This window comes from Lagopus leucura, unplaced genomic scaffold (genome assembly GCF_019238085.1).
Source record: "Lagopus leucura isolate 7727_CA_CO unplaced genomic scaffold, USGS_WTPT01 Super-Scaffold_741, whole genome shotgun sequence".
NCBI classification, from domain to species: domain Eukaryota; kingdom Metazoa; phylum Chordata; class Aves; order Galliformes; family Phasianidae; genus Lagopus; species Lagopus leucura.
The window spans coordinates 10,263,644-10,284,929 of record NW_024962256.1 but is presented as its reverse complement, the minus strand read 5'-3'; the positions used below and the strand labels follow the sequence as shown (position 1 = coordinate 10,284,929).

The window sequence follows — 21,286 nt, the reverse complement described above, 5'->3', positions numbered from 1 at the left end:
TTAGAGAACTCAGCACCGTAATTCCTCATCAGAAGGTCCCGAGGCAAGGCTGTTTTGTCCTGGTTCTCAACAGGTGGGTTGGAAGCATTTGAATGAACGAAGCTTATTTCTCACAGATTTGTACCATTAATGTCCATCAGCCGAAAGCCTCAAGAAGCAGAAATTCCAGTTAAAGCTTTCCCCACACTGGGGGTTTTATATAGAATATATACAGTATATATAGGCACTATATATATAGTATTATATTATATATATTATATATACATAATATTATAGTATATAGTATTATAGTATTATATATAGGCACTAAACTCAGGCAGCAGTCTTAGGGTTAGTGAGATCAGCCCGTTACCTTTGGATACAGCACAGCATCCTCAGGGCAGCTGCAGCGTGGGCAGCAAATCCAGAACGCACAGCTGGGAGGTGAAGGGAGACAACAAAAGCAGTCCTGGTGCCTGGCTTCTACACCCACCAGCACTAAAAGAGCTGAGAAACTGCTAGCTTCTCACAAAGCGTTCAAGCAGATGTGATTGGCATCAGTCGAGTTGCAGCTGTCATCGTGGATCGGTCCTCCATTTAGGAACTTTTCTCATGCACTCTGAAACACTGCAGTCTATTCACACTGCACAACACACAGCCAGTTATTTTAAGACAAATCCCTTTGCAGTAGATAACATGATGGCATATTACACTGATGCTATTGCACCTAAGATTTTCAAATGTGTATATTCATACCGAGAACCTAATTATTTACTTTTAATTCGTAGGAGAGAATCCTGCAGAAGTTTATTAACAAACAGGATGTTTTCTGAAATGCCTCTTATTACAGACAGCTGCTATTTGTGTAAAGGTTCCTGATTTGTACACCTGCTTATGGAGTACAGGGCAGGATTCTGTGTTCAGACTGATAGCCACCAGCAGAAGAGCCACTTCCGTAGCACTTGCACCAGGGAGCAGAGCCATTCCACCTTACTGCTTCCTCACAGCAGCTTACACTCAAGCCTCCCACTTCCCATGAGATCTAAACTAGAAAACCCTCCTATACAATTCAGAAACAAGATCACTTGAAAGCAAAAGGTGTGCAACTTCAGAGGCAGAGGCAGTTTGCAAGAAGAGAGGAACATAACCTTCTCTTGCAGAGACCAGGAGCAGGAGGGACACAGCCCTCTGCTGCTCACTGCCTGAAGCAAGAATGTGCTAAATAATTCCACCTGGAGTTCCTAAGAAGTGCTACAGTTTCGTTTTTCCTTGTGTCTACCCAGCTGGCACACAGCAGCAATCTGGATCTGTTGTTCAATGTTAATGAATAAGTTTGAGTGGCATCCATGAACACGAGGGAACAGTCACAAAGCAGTGGAAACAGGGGAGGAAGGAATGCTTATTTGTGAAAGAGCTTCCCTGGCAAAGTCTGAGCCCAATTAATAATTTGGTAGAAATTCTCACAGACTGAGAGAAGTGGCACAGAAAATGCATCAAAATCGTTAGAATAAAGCTCTTATTAAAATACCTAAATTACAAAATAATCCCTTAATACGCAAGATGAAGAACATTCACAGTGAAGTTCAATTGCTCGAAAAATTCTCAGAGGCACTGAACAATTTGTGTATTAAGGAAAGCTTAGCTTCCACTTGACACGTGTGCCCCATACAGAACAAATACGTCTTTGATCTTGCTTAGTCTGTATTGTTTAACCAGCCCGCTGAAATCAATGTTTCATGAGCAGTTTACAACCAAAGTCCGTTCTTTCTGAAAGTTCAGTTTCTAAAAGCATAACCTTCAGCCCCACAGGTTGTGAAACACAAAACCTTCATGAAGAAGCACGAGGTCAAGGAAACAAAAAGAAAACACGGAACAAACCAGGAAGTGCAGAGGAGCGTTTGTACCACTGGAAGCCTTCTTGAAGAACTGCAGGGTCGGGCTTTGAGTCATTCCCTCAATGCTCACAGAGGAAGGATGCAATGGGACTCGGCACGTCAGAGCTCTGCATCGTCAGCTCTCATTTGTTAACACAGTTTGGGAAGGCCTGGCTTTCTAATCGCTGTCATGAGTTTACGTGCGCTTTGGTTACGACATAAATCAGAGCACTGCTTCCAATAGCGACGGATGGTAAGTACCAAGAAGTTATTGATGTAGATAATGGGTTTTCAGTCCTTTAGGATACTTTGCTTAAATGAACACACAGACAGGAATAAAATTTAAAGATTTAAAGAGAGCAGTGCAGTTTGAGAATAAAAACAAAGCTTTGTTCTTGCATCAGAATGTATTAGATCTTGCAATTTGCATATACAAATAATTCAGCAACATTCACCGGCATTAAAAACACAGCGAGATCAAATTATAAATGTAATAAAAGGAAATAATAATAGCCGAAACTGTATAATACATACATATATTAAAAAGATTTGACAAATTAAATACAATTTGGTTATACAGAAAAGTTTCAATAGCTTTACTTTAAAAATGGTACTAGGGAAATGAAAGCATTTCAAAAGATTGAACACAGGCGGTCAGGCTGGTTTTAAAAGTTTAAAAAACTGATACGTAAAAATACCCTAAAAAACACTGGTAATTACAGTAAGCATTCTTCATTAAGGCCCAATTCAGCAAAGCACTTAAGGGATTGCTCCAGGAACAAAGAGCCAATGGTACTGTGTGTTCTGTGGAAAGGATGTCGGCAAATGCTTAAATGCTCAGGTGAACTGGAACCTATCTTAACACATGAGAACAGTCAGTCAAGTCACACAGTGACCAAAACCACGCACAGATCAGAATGTACGACTTCTAATCAACCATTTGGCGTTTCCAAGTCATTCCATGCAACGTAGGAAAATTTCAAACAGAATTCAGCTCTATCCACGTTGAGCCACAGCTCCCAGCTGAAGGGCTGCTGCAACAGGCGGCCTCTCCATTACTCATCGCAAGAACTGGAAAGCAAGCTTCCCAAATTATTAAAAAAATAAACGTGAAAATCACTACATAGCTATATTTACGACTTCTGAACTACATTATTGTTGTGGGCTTTTTTCCTGTTTCCTCACAGATAATACAGTTAGCAACTACAACCCGAGCACTCCCTGAACAGCTGATGTTTCAGCTGAGCTCCATCCTGCTCCTTGCTCGGACAGAGGCCCTTTTGTCACCCACAGCCTAAATGTTTGCAGCGCTCCTGGGGACAAACAGGACTGTAAGATACATTTGTTTGGAGAGCAGCTTTCTTGGCATTATGTTCTATCATCACTGAATGCCTGGAGGCCAGGCTGGATGTGGCTCTGGGCAGCCTGGTTTGCAGGTGACCCTGCAGATAGCAGGGGGTTGGAACTGGATGAGCATTGTGGTCCTTTTCAACCCAGGCCATTCTATGGTCCTACAATCACTCTACCTCTCTGATTCTCTCTGCTGCAAATGACCGTACCGAAAACCCCACTGTCTCACACCAAATTTATTTGGTAGCTACTTGAAATTCGATTAAATTTTAGCACGCAGTAGTAATGCAAACTTTGCATTCTTCTCATCTAGCCAACACTTTGTGTTCTGAGCACATCCAACAGCAAGTCACAGCAAATGCTCAGTCCTCAAACCACCTCTTCAAGTGCATAACTGCATGATTCACTGTGCAAATAAACACAGAAGTGCATCAGTGGGAAGACAAGCAGCAGGAAACGGCAGCGCTCAGAGCAGTGTGCTTACAGGTTCTTAACCACACCTTTCCCATTCAGTATGAAAGCGAGGAGAGGCAGAAGGTGCTCCTGTCTCCTTGTGGTGCGTCAATGCGTGATGCTCCGTGTTAGCAGCTGGGAGAAATGCTCACAGGAGTAGTGAAAGGATCCGTTTCAGTTGCTTTAAGTAAGTTGCTTTTAAGTAAGGCTTTTATGCTTGCATTGATAAAACCCCGCCAACCAGACAAGACAGGACTAGGGCATATTAGTTAGGTACCCAAAGTACACATTCACCTATTTTGTGCTCATTAATTCCTATGCGCGTTCTAAAGAGGGGGAAATCCAGACTTTCCACTTGTTCAACATGCAGATGCCCTGCGAGCTTTGACTTTCTAACCCCCAAGCACATCCTGCCCAGGGATACAACAAAGACTTGTAGAACATATTTCCCCAATCACATTATCAGTAGTACTTTCATTAAAAATACATCTATATACACAACCACATCCCCCCTTTTAGATAAAGGAAGCACTCCTTAGCTGATAATACATATGGGAAGGCAAGAACATAAAGGAATTTTCTTCGTGTTGCTCACGCTACGCAGTTCTTTTTTTGTTTTCCAGAGATGTAATATTCTTGTTGAATCTGAGAGAGTTCTGCCCTCTGCTTTTTCTCACAGTAGCTGGAAATGATGCACACATATAGTGAAGCTCTATATCCATGGCCAACCAGGGCTGTAATGCTTCTTGAATTAGACAAATGCAAAATACACACTCCTGATATGCAGAATATTGTTCAATAGTGACAAAATGACATTACTGTACTCCTAGATTGATTCAAGCTGGTGCAGTATTTAGGAAAGAACGAAGCAGGTTAACTTTGAAAGTCATATGAAATCAGAAATTCCAACCTGCATTTCTAATGCTTGTATCCTACTGACAGTAGAACACAAAACAAAGCTGCCATCCGTGGGGAGGTTCTTACAAACAGCCTTTAAAAGCAATACCATTTTTCAGCTGCACTGTGCACTATCACACATGAAGGGCTGTGTTCTGACACCTGGAACAGTTCCTTGGCCTTTCAGTGAGGCCATGAAGTCAATTCCAAGTAAGCAGCAGCAGGTTATCAGAACACGGCCCAAAATAAACATCTCTTTTTATTTGCTATTGACTTCTGTGTCAAAGGTTTGCAGCCAAAACGAGTTTCCTTTAAACAGATGTACCACAGCTCATTATTTTAGTATGAAAGGTAAATGTAAAGATGCACGAACCGGGCAATGGCACTGCTGATAAATATCTGTAAGTGGAAAAGGAAATAATCAAAGAAATAAACCTTCCAGAATTAATTTACTGTTATTTAGAATAAAGACTTCTCTACCATCTTATAGCTATATACTCTATATGAACATTATACTTTGCTTTAGAAGATATTTATATTTCAGAAATAATTTTGTACAGCAAATGCAAATTTTAGAGCAAACACGAGGTCCTATTTACAGTCAAAGTCAACAAACAAAACGACGTGGAATAAATTAATATCATATACAACTATTTATACAGACAACTTAAAAAATAAGGCAGAAGTTTTTCATTTAAAGTTAGCATAATCGGAAAATATGTCGATGAAGTCTTGTACCACTCTGTAGCAGAATTCATACTGTTCCTGTAAAACAAGAAGACACCAAAATGTACTCCAGTTGCATCACACCTTATGAATCGTCGTTACGCAAATCGGAGCGGGGCAACGTGTTCCAACTCCAAGCTCACAGCAACACCCATCAGTTCGACCTCACCTCCCCCCATCTGCTCTCTGCCCACGGTTCCATGGCTCTGCTCTCCCTGCATCCAGCTCCGCTCAGGCTCCCTCCTGTCGCTGTGAGGAGCTCTGCCACCACGGACAGGTGACCAGAGGACCTCAGCGCGAGCAGAGCCGAGGTTTAAGCATAGACCCACAGCAGTGCTGACATGGGAGGCTTCACTCGTCTCACATACAACCAACTTTTTGTAACAGCCAAATGAGAACACCCTGACCCCACAGAACCACAGACCCGGCAGCATGGCTTCCTCTTCAAAGCTGTCAGCTTCCCTTTCATGTGCAGAAGCAGCTGAGGATGAATCCATTCTAATTTTTTTCTTTAATAAAGGCAGCGGTACTTCTCTTTTGTCAAACAGGCTGATTCCCGCCTGTCAGTTAACACGATTTCAGCTTTCTAGGGGATAATTCTTCAAATGAACATCACTTCTTAAACCTGTCTTCTCATTCGGGCTGAGCTGCTGATGGCACTGAGCTGTTCCCATTGCGCTGCCGCGGGTGGCTCTTCCTGAGCACCCCAGGGAGCCTGCCTGCTTAACTCCAGGCTCTAACAGCTTCACAGCAGAAACTGTGTGACAACGCAACTTCAAATGGAGAGAACATTAAAAGAAAACAACTTCCCAGTTCATTTTTTTTCCTGAAATGGAGCTCCGCAGGTAAATGCTGTCGGTATGTATCTACATACACAGCCATCCACTGGCGACGTGAGCCTGCCGCCTAGCGCTGTGCGTCCCAGTGATGGGACACAGCCTGAACCTGCAGGCATGCCCACAGCCTTCAGTGTGATCTGCCGGGCTGCCCGATGCCTAATACCTGATCAGAGCTGGAACAGGCATCTGCCGGAAAGCGGCACTGAACAGAAGCCGTTCCACAGCTGCAGCTCAGCTGAGGATAGCCCTGGCTATTACATAGCACCACTAAACCACAGAGCCGGAGCCCCAAAAGATAGATTTCCTCCCTGCAGTTAATCCCAGCAGAGCTCTTCAGCCCCTTCCCCAGTTCATAACAAGGAGATTTCTACCTGGGAAAGCTGCTTTCAGATAACTGTTTCTAAAGGAGTTCCTAATGGAAATTGTTACCAACACACAAAGCATCAGTGCTTCTATGTATTTCCCAAAATAGTGTCCCCATACATTTTCTTCTGTTTGATCAGTAAGGAAAACCCTCACACCAAGTCAGCATTTCTCCATGCGACAACAGCAAGCCCATTCAGCCCTGACATTTTCATGTAAAGAAAGAAAAACCTGAGCTATGGAGATAGGGTTTAAAAGGCATTTACTTCTTGACTTTGTCATCAGCACCGCAAACAAGATTTTGGTTTATTTAACTGTCACCGGTTCCTAACAAAGCACGGAACGTTTAGCCAAGCTCTACTTTCAGACAGGCTGTAAAAAAAATCTGGAAAAGATACAGATTTCTGATGCCTTGTTCATACACAGCCGTCATACATTATTTATTTCAACCTGCAACAAACCCCCTTTGTTCTCCTCCCACAAGGATATTTACAAACATACATCCTTTGAGAAAGGTTCGGATTGTTAAATACCATACCAGTGTTTGCACCATATGTGGCCTCTGCAGTCTTAAGCTCTTCACAGCTTGAAATACATCTAAGAGCCCCTCAGCCTTCACTCGCTCCAGAATATTGCTGAGTGCAATGAATGTACCTGTCCTTCCAGCACCGGCACTGCAACACAAACACATCTGCTTGGCATACAGCAGGATAAAAACTGCAAAGATAATATTGATAGAGAATACCCAAATACTAATAGCAGCTGATTTTTTCACGTCAGCCATGCTGAAAGCAAGCCAGAATTAATTCGAATGAATTGTGAGCCAGGCAGGAATTGAAGACACTGTTACAAAGAGGAGTGGGAACGGCTGTTTGTGAGTGTGGATGGTGATAGGACAAAGGCGAATGGTTTTAAACTGAGACAGGGGAGGTTTATGCTAGATAGGAGGAGGAAGTTTTTCAGCCAGAGGGTGGTGAGGCACTGGCACAGGTTGCCCAAGGAGGCTGTGGATGCCCCATCCCTGCAGGCATTCAAGGCCAGGCTGGATGTGGCTCTGGGCAGCCTGGGCTGCTGGTTGGTGACCTGCACACAGCAGGGGGTTGGAGCTGGATGAGCACTGTGCTCCTTTGCAACCCAGGCCATTCTGTGATTCACTCTATGATTCACTGGAATTATTATTCCAAAGCAACATGATGGCCAGTGTCCAATCCAACAAAAAGATTGTAACTGCTCTTACAATCTGAATCATTCCTTTTCAAACAGGGAAGTTAATATAAGGAAAACCCCATTAAGTCTGCATGCAGGGTGATGTTACATACAACTAAACAGAAGCGATTGCCTCTAACCTGATTACAGCAAGCCACCAAATATAGTCCCCAGTAACTGTGGTTCCTTTTGTTCTGGCATGCTTCACTCAGGATATTTTGCTCTTTTATTCACTTCAGACCACAATTCTACACCAGCAAAATAGATTTGAGTGACTGTTACCTGACTTAGACACCTAACATCAGAGACAAAAAAAAAAGAAGTGCTTTCTCTCTTCTAACGGAATTGTGGCCCATGAGACACACACACAAATACAACCACAAAAACATCAACAATTAACAGTGGCTGTGCACTGCCAGGCCAATAGTCACTAAAAACAGGCTGGAATTTAGCACTCGGTGGTAAGCTGGATTGCAGAACAAGGAGAAACAAAAAATAATTTATGAAATTTAAAATTTTAATGTTTTTCAATCATTTACAAGCAGATAAAATGTAATCATGTATCACTGCTTCTATCTTATTCCCATCAAATGAAAAAACATCTGATAAGCACAGCCCTATGCAAAGATTAAGTGCAAGTGCACACATCCTCAGCTGGAGGAAAAACAAACAGGAATGCTGCATGGGATGCATCCCTCCCTTCAGATAATTACTTTTATCAGGTTAAAGACAAAATCTGTGAAATCTAACTGGGCTGAGGTCTATTTGTCCTTAGCTAACCTGTAGTAACAATATGTGGCTTTTAAAGCAACCCGTGAGCAATGCCCTTCATCTACAGCTCCAAAAGTAGGAGGAAAAAGACATGGAGTAACCCGGGATGCACAGGGTGCTCATCCACACACTGCTCTTCATGTGTTTATGTCTATACTCCTCATGCTGAACACTCACTCTCTTTCCTCCCAAAACACATTCTCAGCATCTCTTTGAAGAGTTTGGTTTATGTTGGCTTAAGATTTTTTTGTATAGAGAACTGCATTTGAAATACCATGAAGAAGTAGATGCATTTCACGGGAACACGGCGCTGCTCTTTTCGTACCCGCTTCTCTCTCTGCACTTCTTTCAACACTTGCCTTAAGGAAAGGAAACTTTTCACTTTGACTCTCAAACTTCTCTCGAGACAAGTTCCAAAGCCAAGGGTGCTCTGAAAGGACACTGGGCAGGAGGCAGAAGGAAGGGGCCTTCAAACAACCCTGCAGTCTGGCGTTGTTTATTACAGAACAGAAAGAGTGAAGAGAGAAAAGCACGGGGAGCTGTGAGCTAAACAGAAGGCAGTGGGAGACGTACACTGGAAGTGAAGGGAGTTGGGATTCAGAACAGATTGGCTTTGAATTCCGTTGGCAACTCAGTCAGCAAAACCCTTCTAATCCACTTAGGGCCGTGCCTCTGTCCCAATTAATAATCGCTGTCTTCAACAGTTCCTGAAAGGGTTCATTAATATCCGGAAAAAACAAACTGCAGTTTCCACAAGTTTAAGTGAGCACTCCTCTAAACCAGTCTTTGACTTGAGATGTGTTTACTTACTCATAAATTTACATTCATTTACATCTGAAGCCTCAGGTCTGACTTCATGGAGGGGTTCAACTATGCTGTGTAGGGGATGTCAAAACAGATGCAGCAGAAAATTCTCAGTGTGGTAAAACCTGGGGCGCATTGCATGCTTAGTTTCATTGTCCTTATTTTTTTTTTCCCCCCCCCTTTTTTAATTGTTACAGCAAGTTTTGAAAAATTCACTCCAAATGATTAAGCCAATGCTTAATTGCATTGGTTGCAATGCTGAAAGCTCAAAGTAGCAGCAGCAATGCATAACCCACATAGTTCTTAGAATCATAGAATGGCTGGGGCTGGAAGGGACCTCAGGGATCATCAAAAGCTCCAACCCCCTGCTGCATGCAGGGCCACCAAACTCCAGATCTGGCACCAGCCCAGGCTGCCCAGGGCCCCATCCAACCTGGCCTTGAACACCTCCAGGGATGGACGGGGCATCACAGCCTCTCTGGGCAGCTGTTCCAGCACCTCACCTTCTTATGCATCTAATTTGTGTATATCAAAGACAACAATTGCTTTTACCTCTCACTTTACTGGTTAGAACTATTTGATACTTTACCCACTGTCACTATCGCTCAGAATTTTACCTCCCCAGCTTTTCATTAAAAAGTGGCTGTTCAAATGGAAGCATCAAACTTAAAATAACATTGCTGCCATTGAGTTCAGCCACCACAGGGTTGGGGAACACACAATGCCCCAGGAAAAACACATGAGAACAGCAAAGAGCAAAACAGTGAGTAAACAAGAAAGAGAGGAAAGCTTTAGCAATGAACACATGCTACTGCAAGATCCCCATGTCCAAAATACTCCAACAAAGCTGAGATCCCAGGATCTTTTTGCTTCAGCAGCACCTGAAAATGCACGATGCTGCAGATAGCCAAAATACAGACCATGCTTCTCAGGCTGAGACTCTTCAGAAACTCTTTAAAACTCACATCAGAAGAAACAAGAAGTCAGCATGCACTGCGGAGAACAGCTCTAACAAAGTCAGTCCTAATTCTAACTTGGGCTCATCTATCAAAACACCTCTATGGATTAAATAATCAATTTTGAGGTCAGAGACATGCTGATTTTCCCTTTTCTCTCTCTTTGCCTTGTATTTCTTCTTTTTTTTATGGATGCAGCCCACTGGCTCACAAAGGAGAGCTGCTCTACCAGCAGCCAGACAGGAGAAAAAGAAAGCCTAGCACTTGGCTGACTGTGGGAAGGAAAGGGAGTCTCACCTGCAGTGCACCGTGATGGGGTGATTCCCCGTCTGCTGCTGCTGCTTTTGGACAGCTGCAATCAGGTCAATCATCCCTTTTCCTTCCGCAGGAATTCCGATTTCTGGCCACCCATGGAAGTGGAACTGCCGAACCAGCCTGCTTTGCTTCTCTTGGTTACCCTACGTGCATGCAAAGAACAGGTTCATCCAGATGTTAATTCCAGACAGCAATGAACTTCATACCTTAAAGATAAGCATAGGTTTTGTACCATCACGGTGAAGGGGGTTATTTTCAACCTGGTCTGTTATATATGAATCTGTTACATACATATCTACATACATGTAAGAGTTCTGTTTCTACATTACCTCTGCCTCTTAGCTTGAAACTAACATTACTTGTCTTGCCTTTATGTCAGCTGATTAAAAGCAGCCCTAAAAGTTCAAGTGAGCATTACCACCCTGCCAGTTTTGCCAGGCAATCTGAATGTTCCATCATTATTCCATATGTAATTCAATAGGATGTTTGGGAACAGACTTCACACGAAGCACTGCGTATTCACACCTTATCCACCATCCTCCTATGAAATGAAATGCACAGCATTTCAGAGGCCTTTGGCTCTGCACATGCCAGCTAGCTAAGTGCATAAATTAGATGCAGTGCAATTAATTAAATTCATCATATTCTAAACTGCCCGTAATTTCTTTCCCCCAAATGTAGCAATGCAAACCAGTTCTGAATGAAATGAAGGAGTGAGCAGAGAGATGCATGTAAGTTCAAAAACAGGTTTGTGTAGAGCCTGCCTGTAGCAGAGGTGCATGAAGGGGCAGCTGCCAGGCAGAGGTAAGTACGTGTGCACTGGAATGCTTCACAGGACTCTTATATCTGGAATTAAGTTTTCAGTAATAGGTACATGAGAGATGGTAGGAAAGGCAAGAATGCCAGCAGAGCAAAATACTACCAAAAAGCCCACACCTTGCTTTGATCAAAGGCGTGCTTTACTGACCAAGATTTTCATGACACTTTATGCAAGTGTTCCATGTAAGCTTCCTCGTGGCTGCTAATGTGACAGATGACAACTAACAGCAGTTATCTTTAGTCAGAAATGCCAGCATTGAAGTCACATCATCACATTTACGAATGCCTTAAAACAAACAAACAACTCATATAATTAAAAACAGTACCTGATTATATGTAACTATGAAGTCCCTTACGCTTATGGCATCTAAAAGGCTGTCATTCTTTATTTCTACAGTTATCTCTCCGTGAGTTACTGAGCCCTCTGATGGCCAGTACTGGAAGCACTTCTCCTGCAAAATGGAGAGGGAATTGTAAGCATTCCTTGATTCGTTTTTTTCCACTTATCTACACCACCACCAACCTGTGATACAGGATGTGACAAAGCATAACGTGTTCTGGACATTTTGCAATGAAAAGGCTAGAGTCCAAAAACACAATTGTAAAACATTTCTGTAACACAAAGCATTAAGATGAAACGGGAGCAGAAGTCATATCTGATAAATGCTGCTTTACAAACAGACCAGGAGAAAACTAAGTAACTCTTACAATCAGTGCAGGGTTGTTAAAAATACTCAACAGAAAAATGCAACAACAGAAACCATTTAATGGCACTGAAGTATAAGGTGAACACTGCAGAGCAGGGAGATGCTGTTCTCTTCATTAATGAATGACAGAGGATGCAGAGGAGAGGTTCAGAAGCTTACAGAGATGTAACAGAGAGGGAAGTTTTCAAGAAAGTGTTGTCTGGCTCTTCTCAGACCCACATCAAGCATCCCTAAGAACTGTGCTTTTAAAAGCAAACTGGGCCCTGAGAAAACCAATTCTGTAGCTTAGGTGTTTTTTCCAACAAATCAAGCAAAAGCAGCAACACTGGCCTACACCTACTAGTGAAGCAAGAGCTCATTTAGAATCACAGAATGGCCTGGGTTGAAAAGAACCACAATGCTCATCCACTTCCAACCCCCTGCTGCGTGCAGGCCACCAACCAGCAGCCCAGGCTGCCCAGAGCCACATCCAGCCTGGCCTTGAATGCCTGCAGGGATGGGGCATCCACAGCCTCCTTGGGCAACCTGTGCCAGTGCCTCACCACCTTCTGTGTGAAAAACTTCCTCCTAATATCTACAGAATCATAGAAATTTCAGAAAAGGCAACAAATCTCACATTGCTAGAATTTGTAGGCAAAGTGTTAATCTAGTGTGAAGACTCATATTTACTACATTTGTAAAATGGAGCCGTGGGACACATACCTGCTCCCTCTCCTGCACCTCTGTGAGCATGACAATGGTGTGGCACTTCCACTCCCACACCATCCGCCAGAAATCCTCCACGGTGTGTGGCAGCGGCCCTTGCGTGGCAATGAAATAATCCTTCTGGCGATAGCCCTGCAGAGAAAGGCTGGGTTGTGAGTACGTCATGGCAGCACAGACAGAAGTCGGTGTTTGGAGAGAGCAGCACCAGCTTCTGTTCAGCTGCTGCCCACACGAGACGTGCTCTTGCACAGCGTGAGCATCACCCAAATCTTCCACGTGCTCTGGGGATGCAGAGCCCACCCGATTCTTGCTCACCCCTCCAGCACTGAAATGCGCCTGAGATCTGAAAATCCACATTCTCAATCCTTTTGTCTACGGGTCACAGCAGTAACACAGAAGCAGCCCCACGGACATCAGGGGCTGGATACAGGCTCTGCTTTAAGGAGCACCATCAGTTCCTGCTGCTCACTGTCCTCATTAGTTCACCTTGCCTCCTCTCAGAAATGAAGATTCACGATCCTGAGTCTTACTTTATGACTTTTTACAGCCGTGGCTGAAGGAATGAAGTTCTGCTGTGAGAGCTGAGGTTTTCACCAGGAGATTATTAACAACTGCAGTCATTACCTTTACTATGGAATGAACATTAGACTCATTTTTTGAGCTACTACAGTTCTATTTCCGTACTGATGTGATCACACTGTAGAGTATTCACAATCCTCAGTCACCGGTGGGCTTTTATTGTTTTGGGATATAATTAATTGCCATATTTAAATAAACTTAGGAATGGAAAGTGTTGCCCAGGTTCCATCAGGAAGCCAGGAACAAAGCTGGGAATTAATGCAGGTCCCCTCAGTAAATGCTGGCTCCCAAACACTATGAGAGCTGTTCTCCATGATAGAAGTGGAGAGGGGGAACTACATATTTGAGTTCAAAACCACAAACAGACTCTTTATTAACCTGGATACAGGCAAGAGAACTGCTGGATGTTTGCTGCTTAGTGAGTCTGGTTCTCTGCCTGCTTTTCTCAGAACTGAATACAAACCTTAGTTTATAAATCTAGCAACAACAGGAACATTTAAATTACACAACATTTAAACTGGAATTCAGAACACTGAATAAGATTGGAAATTCATTTGGGAACTCTCATAAGCCAAGCCCAAACAAAACTAATGCTCTTCATAAGCCAACTTGGCTGAAACTCTTTAAGAAGACTTGCAAGAAGCAGTAAAATACTTGACTTGTAGCCTAAATGCATTGAAAATATTTATACTTACATCTATGAAGGAAGCATTGATGTAGTCTGTGTATTCCTGCCCTCTTTTCATTGACAGAATCACTCTATTAAAATCATCTGGAAGGAAAAAAAAACACAAACATTCACTCTTTTTTATTGCTAACTGCATGTTAACCGTTCCACAATTACACGTGTGGAAGAACTACAAATTGCTTATCTGAAAGCCAGACAAGGAGCCCTAAAGATCTTACTCAGGATCTACCGAGTGTGTGGAGGAAGGCAGTATTTTTTCTATGGATTATTTCTGCATTCACACAGCAAGCAAGGTGTAACACTTATGTTCATGTGCACACATTGCAGCACTGCCTCGGAGGAGGCAAGGAATCGTACAGAAGGTACGTTGGTGCAGTAGGTGGAACGGCTCCATTATTTCATTCTGTTCTTAAAACTACCTATCAGACATTTTGTGCACACACTGTAAGGACATCACTCTGTCCCTGACTTACCCAGCCCAGCTGTATTCTGATACGAGCTGCACTGCCACCAGCACGCAGGCATAACTTACATTTACTCACAACAACCTTAGGATAACCACACATTTACAGCACCACTTTCTATACACACACAAAGTCAATCATCTTACACGGGATGATCTGGATGACTCTAGCTTTCTTCATATTTGCTGGAAGATTGCCAGTTCTCATGTTCTCTTTCATTATTCGAACGTTTGTTAATTTCTGTAATGAAGCACACAAACGAGGACGAGGATTAATTGAAACGGAAATGGTTTTATTTCATTATATTCTTCATAACCCAGAGGATTGCTCACTGGGTACAGACCAATAGTGCAGTCATAGTTAGCTGACCGTTACGAATGGTGAGGTGCTGGAACAGCTGCCCAGAGAGGCTGTGATGCCCCGTCCATTCCTGGAGGTGTTCAAGGCCAGGTTGGATGGGGCCCTGGGCAGCCTGGGCTGCTGTGAAATGTGGAGGTTGGTGGCCCTGCATGTGGCAGGGGGTTGGAGCTTGGTGATCCTTGAGGTCCCTTCCAACCCAGGCCATTCTGTGATTCTGCAAAAGCCGCTTTGCTGCCTTGTCTGTACAAATGTAATCATGAGAATAACACAACAGACCACTAAGATCATCGTGTCCAACCAGCAGCTCCGCACACCCAGCACGACCCAGCAGGCTGCTCAGTCACACGCTCCAGTTCTACACCACTTCCCTTTTTAGAACCTCCACTTCCCCCATCACCGAAACGCACACTGAACTCACAGGCTCGTATTCATCCTGTTCCTCCAGCAATCTTTCATTTATCAACGATCCTTCTTAAGATTATTAGAACTCTGCGATGCTCCGCAGGGCATGAGAAGGCTGCACGGGCTCAGAGCCTGCTGTGCACCAAATAACCTCATGGGGCTCCACGTATCCGTGCCACTGCTGCTGCAGTGACCAATGCCCTCTACTTCATCAGTGATGAGAGCACACACAGGACACAGAAGACAAGCACTGCCCTCGCCCCACCAATCTGTAATAGCAGAGTTTACACACATGCATGGTTGTGCCAGCTGACCTGACAGCAACCAGCTGCTTCTGCTGGGGGGATTGGCCAGGTAACCACCAGTGACAGGGCTGTGTTTCAGCAGCTATTTAATACAACTTCAATTTGTACTGATCTGAATTTAATTTGCAAACCGCAAGCACTTTTTCAGGCAGTTTTCTATATTTGCCAGTTTCAGAAGCACTTCTAATTCCAGCAAAAATCCAAGTACCACCAACGAACCATCAAAAAGAAATTCCCACATCTCAGAAATCACTTTTCAGCTGCTCTGTAACACTGTGGTTAACTGTGTGTGTCAGAGGGTCCCACACTGGTTAGAGCACTCTTCTGTTGCTCGCTGTGGATGAGCTCCGTGCCTCTGGACCATCTTTCAGAACACACAGCACAACTGAACGCTGCTCGTAAGCTTCCTGCAAAGCCTTTCTAGCACAGCGCACAGCAAAAAACAACACTGAGTATTCTAGTTTTTCCAGAATTCCTATGTGTTTGCTTGCTTGTTTCCCCTCAGCGTCATACTTTTGAATTCTGAACTTGCTGCTTCAACTTTTACTTCGTTTTCTTCTCCCAGTTCCCAATTTCTGATTAAATGAATCCTTTAAAAGTAGAAGGGAAATGCAGTGAACGCTGAATTCACTTGGATTGAATGACTGAAGTGATTTAATCTTTTAGATCTAGAGTACATATTTCAGCATAGTAAGTAGCACAGAAAAGTTCTATTTCCTCAGCATAATTAAAGTCTGTTTTAAACAGCCATCACAAAAATCCAGTATCATTTGTTTCTCCATTAGGGGTTTCTCCACAAAACATTTCTTTTTTCCTTTTTCCCCACAGAAGATGTGAGTGTTCAGCACAAAATGTGAGAGTTCTCCATAATTCACTCTGCCAGCAGCAGTGACTGAATTAACATTTCTGCTGACACGCCAATTAGGTCAATGTAATCCAGCTCCATCCTCCAGCTTTATCTGATCTGGCATCCAGTTCAAGACCAGAAGAATAATTCCTTTTGTTTTGTTTTGTTTTTTTTATAAGCAAATAAAATGCATAGGGGAAAACACCCATCAAATGATGTAGGTCTGAATGTGCCACCATCACTGAGTCCATCGGAGCAATTCACAACAAGCTGAAAATACAACTGGCATCTCAGTTTGGTCAGCCCTTCTCTTTTAAGATTGCACTTGCTCTGCTTCTAAAGTACCTTTTTGTCGTGAGGATTTTGACACTTGAAAGTCTCAGAGCAAAGGCCTTTCCTACTTACCTTAAATTCTTCTTCCAGCCCTATTTTGACAAGGTTTGGTGCTGCACTGTGTGATGTTTGTAGATGTTTCTCCAAGGATGACACATCTAGCTCTGTGTCACCGTAGAGGTAGTACTCAAGTAAGGCTTGATAAATGAAGGAGTACTGCATCTGGAACAAACAGCAGGCAGATAAGCATCCCCTGAGGCAACGGAGCAAAACAATCTCATGTCTGGCACTTTCATCTGTCTCATTCAGTAATGAACAACCTGATCACCAACACACACCTAAGGCTAAAACTGAATTCCTGTCACATCATTCACGTTCTTTACAATTCCATTCAATCACACAAGGGGAAAGCCTGGACATACCACAAGATATCGTGCTTTGTGGCGTGGTCTTTACTGCCAAGGCCTCTATCTCCTTTCCCAGTGCTACCTTCCATAGAATGGTTGGGTAGGAACGGACCTTCAAGATCACCCAGTTCCACCCCCCTGCCACCCTCTAGAGCAAGGTTCCTGTTCCAGTTATCCAGGCATGCAGTGGAACAGGGCACGCTCACACACACACGTACATTATTTGTGTCAATGACGGCTTGAAACTTGGAGAGCTGTAATTCCAACCGGTGACTACTTACATCAGTCTGAACCATCTGCGGGCGCTGATTGCGTATTCTTGAAACAAACTCAAAAACATCAACTTTCTGCTCAGCATGCATCATGTCTATCATGGCATCTATAACGATAAACGTGCCCGTCCGGCCCACACCAGCGCTTCGGAAGGAAACAAAAGACAAGAAAATCCCTCAGTTGAACAACAGAGTCTGCAGGAACTGCCGCACTGATGACAGAGGTGGAACTTGTGCTGCTCTCAATCAACGAAAATTCTCATCACTGCGAAACATGGGGCTTCACTTCTTATTTTAGTAGTGACAATAACGACAAAACTAAATTTTAGCATTAAAAAAACCTCTTCTAACAGCTCAGAAGCTGACCAAAATTATATTACTCGAAGACCATTGGAACTTGTGCTTGTCCTGCTATAATTTCTCTTTTTAGCACTTACCTGCATGGTTGCTATTCCACACTACTTAGACACTTAGTAACTTGCTGTGACTTCTACACTTCCTAACGCTGCTATTCCCATTTTGTTTTCTTTTCAGACATCCTCCGAAAGCCACAAGAGGGAGCAAGATTCCCACAAATTACATCACTCCAGCGACATTCAGTTCTTCCTTTCAGAGGAAAAGGGCATGGCATCCTGTGCTAGGCATTAATAGCCCTCCTTTGACCTTCTGCTAGCTTACTTCATACAGCCACTGCTGCAAGGTCCCAAATCATGACACACACTTCTCCCTCCATCCCCACGTGCCCAAAGATACAGCTCAACTCTCAGCAAGGAAAAAATCAGGTTTGAAATAATATCAGGGCACGAGCAAACAAACAACACCCCACCAACAATCTCTGCCTGTGGCCATTTCCTACCGCCAAGCCTCCCTTCCCTCTTGCTTTCTTCCACTCATGTGTGACCTCTCCGTGCCGCCGACAAGCCCACCATGTTCCCACAAAGGCTGCTCACTTTACTGACCCCCATGTTTGCCTTAAAGCCCCTTGCTTTTCCCCACACGATCCCCCTCTGGGCCCCCCCTCACTCAGTTGTTGCTTAGGATGACTGGATGGTATCCTTGTAAAAGCTTACTGAAGAAAAAAAAAGCATGGTTACTCACTACCAATGAGTTTCCCTTTCCTTTCCCCAACAATTCAATAGTGTCACATCCTGGCCGTGACGGAAATCGAGTGTCACCTTCCTCACTTGTCACCTCGAGCACACACTGAAGCTCTGCACTATCGCCCAGCCCACACGTCATGGCATCAGTGTGCTGTGCTGCACTGGCTGACTGAAATCTCTGGAGATATTAATGAGATATTTTACACTTATCTCTATTTTGGCTCAACTTCTGTTGATTAAGTTAAGCACAGAATTTCCTGCTTGTGCAAAATACTGCTTAAACCCAGCATTGGTCTCCAGAGAACATCACTGCAAGAGGGTTTCCCAAAGGAAAGGCTGTGTGACACTGCTAAAAATCTCATTCCTTGCAAGAGTTTTCCTCAAGACTCCGATGTATGACACATGAGGGAGAAGACAAGTTCTAGCCCAGAAAGGTCTATAGGGAAGAACCAAAAGCTGGGCTGGGCAGGACAAACAGGCTGCTTTCGACATCACACAGTGACTCTCCAATGTTCTCTGAATATCCAACATAAGCAACAGAAAAGAAAGAAATATATCAACCTACAACCATTGCCTTGAAAACAAAACCCAGAAAGACAAGGCCACTACTCTTTTCTTTTTACTTCAACCTCGATACAATAAATGTTCCTAAAAAGACACTTCTAAAACTCCTTTTTATTGTGATTTCCTTAACATCCAATTTCAAACACTTCTCAGAAACGTCTAATGCAACAAGTTTGTGTGTCGGCAACTGAAGGAGTGGGATTATGTTCTGCATTGGTATGTGGTACATTTCTTGCATTGCAGCATTTAAATCTCCTAAATGCAAGCCTTTATTTCAAGATTTCTCGGCATTTGACAATTCACATAGCAAACTAATTCTGTTGTGGGAAAAGTGGAGGATGAATTCTCAGAGGAGCAGTTAATGGCGAAGGTCACAGATTTGTAATGACGAGGCTGTATGCTGACAAAGGATGTATTTATACAAAAGATCACTCACGGATTAAACAAAACCTTCTGTTTGAATATGAAAGTGACAGCAAAGACAGATCTTTTGGAATTGTTCTTGTCCCCAGCTCTAAAAAAGCTTAGCATAGTATTATATACCCATAAGCACATAAAATTGACAGCCTGTTATCAGAAAATACATCTTCAGCCTCCATTATCTGCCCCTAACTCCAGGTCAGACAAGCACAGTGGCCTAACGAACGCCGACCTACCTGCAGTGAACCACAATTGGCCCAGCAAGGGCAGGATTCAACGCCTTGACTTTCTTCAGGAATTTCAGCATCCCAATAGGTGTGAAAGGCACCCCAAAATCAGGCCAGCTGGTGAAGTGGAGCTGCGTCACGAGCCTCAGCGCCTTACAGCCATCGTGGAGCTGCAGGGAATACATGGGCTCTGAGTTTGACTTTCATTTTCCACTCGGAGATTTAGAAAAGAACTCTCAGGATTGTTTATGGCTTGCATTCCTGCAACACCTGGATCCTGACTTCACAGCATACATTCAATATAAACATCCGTTACCACACATCCTTAAAATGCATCTTGGCAGAGAAAAGGAGTAATCCCAAAGTAGGGTACGTGAAGAACGAGATTCACAATTTATGGTAACAATGGATCAAATCTTAAGTCCTTTTTCTGTCATAAAACCTTCACGACTCTCCTTCTAGCAACCTGACAGGAAGCTCAAAAACTGTGATCTAAACGTGCAGGATCTGCATTGTTACAAGGTGCCAAATGCCAGCTTTTGCAAACTGTTTTATTAGGACAAGGAGGAAGATGGGGACAAACTCTTAGGATCAACGCAGTAGAGGACAATGGTGGGTGTTCTGCAGTACTTCACAAGGCCTGCGTTGAGTATTAGCACTGTGTACCATACATGAGAAGTGAAATTCGAGTACTTCCATGCAGCTGTGCACAGCTTATCACCTCTCACTAGATGCACTGGCTGAAATTAACATTACGGTCTAACCTGATGGCTTCCATCTGCATCAGATTATCACTGCATTAGGAGCAGCACAGCCTTTCCTTCCAGGAGCGAGATCTACAGGAATTGTACCCATACAAGGCAACACACTGTGTATGTGTATGGAGCCACCATCACTGTTTGCCTCTCTCCTGGGACCCAAGGAGTCAGCACTCTGCTCCTGTTCTCTCTCCCTGACAATCCAAATGAGTGACTTTCTGCGGCACCTGACTACACAGAATCCTAGCATGGCCTGGGTTGCAAAGGAGCACAGTGCTCATCCAGTTCCAACCCCCTGCTGTGTGCAGGTCACCAACCAGCAGCCCAGGCTGCCCAGAGCCACATCCAGCCTGGCCTTGAATGCCTGCAGGGATGGGGCATCCACAGCCTCCTTGGGTAAGAACAGCACCGAGCAGAGCCTTCTTTTCATCAGTTGGCTGCAGACACACAGCCGCTGTCCCCCAGTGCCCACCACCCTGCCAGGCCTGGCACTGCACCCTTCTTAATAATTTGCAAACACACCAAACTGATTTTCCTCACTTCTTTCAAGCAGATATGGGACTTTGCAACCACCTGCTTGAAAAACTCAAACGCAGACGGAGCACAAGGATTGCGCCTTACCGACTGGACGCAGAACTTGCGAATGGTGTAATCCACCAGCACAATGCAATCCTCCACTGACACACGGATGTTCCCATAAGTCCAGCACCCTTGGTCGGGCCAGTACTGATAACATTTATCCTGCAGAAACACACAGTGCATTTTATAACACTGAGCCTGACTTCATTGCTGGTCA

At 43.8% G+C, this 21,286-nt stretch overlaps 1 protein-coding gene across 4 annotated transcripts in view; it reads right to left on the bottom strand.

The window, feature by feature from the left end:
* Positions 1–1,478: 1,478 nt before the first annotated feature.
* PTPRE (protein tyrosine phosphatase receptor type E) overlaps positions 1,479–21,286 on the bottom strand; it is an 83,636-nt gene continuing 63,828 nt past the window's right edge. For all 4 annotated transcript variants that reach the window (XM_042863800.1, XM_042863801.1, XM_042863798.1 and 1 more), the window contains 11 exons: positions 21,112–21,231; positions 19,742–19,902; positions 17,431–17,566; positions 16,815–16,964; positions 14,642–14,735; positions 14,039–14,115; positions 12,762–12,896; positions 11,679–11,804; positions 10,516–10,676; positions 7,020–7,155; positions 1,479–5,318 (listed from right to left, as the gene is read on the bottom strand). In XM_042863800.1, coding sequence (XP_042719734.1) covers positions 5,244–5,318; positions 7,020–7,155; positions 10,516–10,676; positions 11,679–11,804; positions 12,762–12,896; positions 14,039–14,115; positions 14,642–14,735; positions 16,815–16,964; positions 17,431–17,566; positions 19,742–19,902; positions 21,112–21,231 — 1,371 coding nt within the window. In that variant the 3' untranslated portion in view covers positions 1,479–5,243. The remainder of the gene's footprint in view (positions 5,319–7,019; positions 7,156–10,515; positions 10,677–11,678; positions 11,805–12,761; positions 12,897–14,038; positions 14,116–14,641; positions 14,736–16,814; positions 16,965–17,430; positions 17,567–19,741; positions 19,903–21,111; positions 21,232–21,286) is intronic.